The 2,775-nt window shown below is 49.3% G+C and overlaps 1 protein-coding gene across 1 annotated transcript in view; it reads right to left on the reverse strand.

The window, feature by feature from the left end:
• The window catches only part of CHRNA4 (cholinergic receptor, nicotinic, alpha 4 (neuronal)), a 22,756-nt gene extending 20,231 nt beyond the window's left edge, over positions 1-2,525 (reverse strand). The window contains exons 1-2 of the mRNA XM_009326815.1: positions 2,462-2,525; positions 1,043-1,194 (exon numbers count right to left, since the gene is read on the reverse strand). Of these exons, the coding sequence (XP_009325090.1) occupies positions 1,043-1,194; positions 2,462-2,522 (213 nt within the window). The 5' untranslated portion in view covers positions 2,523-2,525. The remainder of the gene's footprint in view (positions 1-1,042; positions 1,195-2,461) is intronic.
• Positions 2,526-2,775: the final 250 nt, after the last annotated feature.

The following is a 2,775-nucleotide window of genomic DNA, read 5'->3' on the forward strand; positions in this document are numbered from 1 at the left end:
GTAGATGAGGCGCTTAGGGACATGGTTTAGTGGGCATGGTGGTGTTGGGTTGACGGTTGGACTCGATGATCTTGGAGGTCTCTTCCAACCTTAATGATTCTATGATTCTATGATTCTATGATTGTCCCACACCAGTAATGTCTTTAAGTTGCATTACACTTTCCATTACCACCCCTTTTACTCTGCCACACGAATACAGTAAAAAGTGACAGAGAGCCTCTGAAAGCCAGGCCGATACTTGTTCAAGAGATGTGCATCTACACAAATACACTGTCCTGGGAAGTGTTGCCTGCAAACAGGGACAGGAGACAGAAGCATGCGGGAGCAACATCTGCACAAGCTAGAAAGCCTGTGTATGTGCTTAACATCTGCAGCCCTGCAGGGATCTCCTTTGGATTCGACACTTGACCCCAACACACTGTGATAGAGCAATCCTTTAAACACCATTTCAGTGCGCATCAGTCCAGAGTGCAAACCACGCCGTTTTGTACATAGCATATGCAGTTTGCACACGTTGAACTTCTATTTGAACAAACATGGAGAAACAATTTTCTTGTTAATATCTGCCAGATTAGCTAAAAACCCTCAAAACTTTCATTTGCAGAAAGCTCTTCAGGCAAGCTATCTTCCAGAGATGCGTAAACTACTGCTCCTATTAGCTTGTGTAAATTAGCATTAATAATTATGGCTCAAATTCCAAATCAGCTATTTGTTTTTTTCCTTAGCCAGGACTCTCTGGCATTTATACCAGTTGCTCCACTGCTCTGCTGTGACCACTCCCACGGGTTTTGTTAAGGAATTTGGGATTTTGCCTGTACTAAATGAAGAATAAAGGATCCACTTTGATGACCAGCTACTCACATGAGTCATCCCTCGTCCCAGCAGAGCTGTCTGCGTGATAACTCTTCTCTGCTGAGAGCAAAGTCTTCTCAACCGGGCCCTGGGTCATCCAGTAAAACCCACCCACATGCACCAGAAGCCTCTCCCCAAGCCCCGACCCGGTTAACTTTGGCCGCTTGTTGCACAAAGAGGTTGTACTTACAACATCGATGAGCTGGGCAATGGACAAGCCGAAGCGGACGAGGACCACATCGGAAATGTTGGCGACGGGGCGGGACCACTTGTTATAGCCAGAGAAGAGTTTCTTTAGGAGACGCTCCTCCGCATGGGCTCGGGTTTCCACGTGACCGAAGGCTGTGGGGAAGGCAATGGGGCACGGTGGTGTGAAACGCGTGCAGCTCCAAGCGCCGGCGTAGCTGGAGCCTTCTCTCAGGGGGATCCCCAGGCTAAACCCCAGTGATGGGCAAGTAGGGACACATGGGAGGGTGATGCCACCCTGGTGACTTGCTTCCCTGCTACCCCAGGCATTGCCATGTATTTATCACTCTATTCACCCACCGTGGCCAATTCCCAAAGTAGGGTTTCTATTGCAGAGCAGGATTGGTCTGCAGAAAGTGGGGGCATCAGTAAAACCATTTGAAAAACACTCCATGGGCCATTCTCCCCTGAATCTGGTTTAATTTTTATGGCCACTTTGCAACAAGTTTCTAGCACTGGAGTCTGAGAGCAGGAAATAGTGATGCCAGAAGGGCAAGACAAAAAGGAAAAAGCAGCCTCCTGCTGGGAGATAGGGATTTTGGATCAGATTTACACATAAAAACTGGCATCAAATGCATCAGAAAAAAAAAAAGCAGACTGAAATTCAGCTCTTCAAACTAACTTTTATAGCTGGTCTTTCACAAAATTGATGGGTGAAGGAAGAGGATGGGGGAGAACACAAACTGGGTAACAAGAGTGCAGTTTCCCTCAAGAACGACTTTAAAAGTTGGAGGCTGCAAGGAGCAGCCCTGACCCTGCACATACATTGCAGGAACCGTCAGAGGTGCCTGTTGGTTATTAGAAATTAAAGCCACCTTTCTTCCAGGGGGCTGCCGGGGGAGCTGCGCTCCTGTGCCAGCTGCACGCAGATGCATCCTCTACCACAGACGGATGGCAGGGAGAGGGAGCCGGGGGCTCTCCCTGCATCTCTCGTGGAATATGGCTCCTACTTAGTCTTTAGCTGTCCTGGATTATACAAAGGGAAGCATTAGCTGAGCTCTGGCTGCGCTCTCCCCAGCCGGAGCTGTAGCCCGGAGACACATTAACACACTTTGCCCAGGGAAGAAAAACCCAGGCAAGAAGCAGGATGCTGAGCCCCTGCCTGTATTCTCCCTCCTGTCCCCTTTCCCACCGCAGCTTTAACCCTTTCCCCATCAAGTCAGGCAAGGAGCAGAAAATAAAAGCAAAGCGTTGCTCAGCTGAGGCTGATATTTAGGGGACCTGCAATGATGGGGCAGGAGGATGCAAGAGGGGGGAAACTCCTTGTTGACAGGGACCGGTCTTTGCAGCATGCCTTTGCGAGGGATAAGGGAGAAAAGAGCTAGAGAGCAGAGCAGGGGTAGAGAAGCTTTCTCAAACTTACCAGGGAAGACGCTGGCACAGAGCAGGAGGAGGAGGTTTCTTTTAGACACCAGAAATCCCATTGTAGAGCAGAGCTCAGGCTCTAGCACGCAGAGTCTCCCTTCAGGGCAACTTTTCCTCTCTGAGTTTCTGGATCCTCCAGCTTCATTCCCCTAAACTCCTTTCTCTCTCTCCCTCTCACCTGCCTCTGGGAAGGGATAATAGCTGGTGGTTTGTTTGGTTTTTTTCTTTTCTCTTCTGGCTGATTTCCAGCTCTTCCTCCTAGAAGGATGCTCTTCCCTGGGACACCGACGCACATACACTTGCAAGAGATGC

The sequence above is a fragment of the Pygoscelis adeliae genome, unplaced genomic scaffold, assembly GCF_000699105.1.
Source record: "Pygoscelis adeliae isolate BGI_AS28 unplaced genomic scaffold, ASM69910v1 Scaffold286, whole genome shotgun sequence".
NCBI classification, from domain to species: domain Eukaryota; kingdom Metazoa; phylum Chordata; class Aves; order Sphenisciformes; family Spheniscidae; genus Pygoscelis; species Pygoscelis adeliae.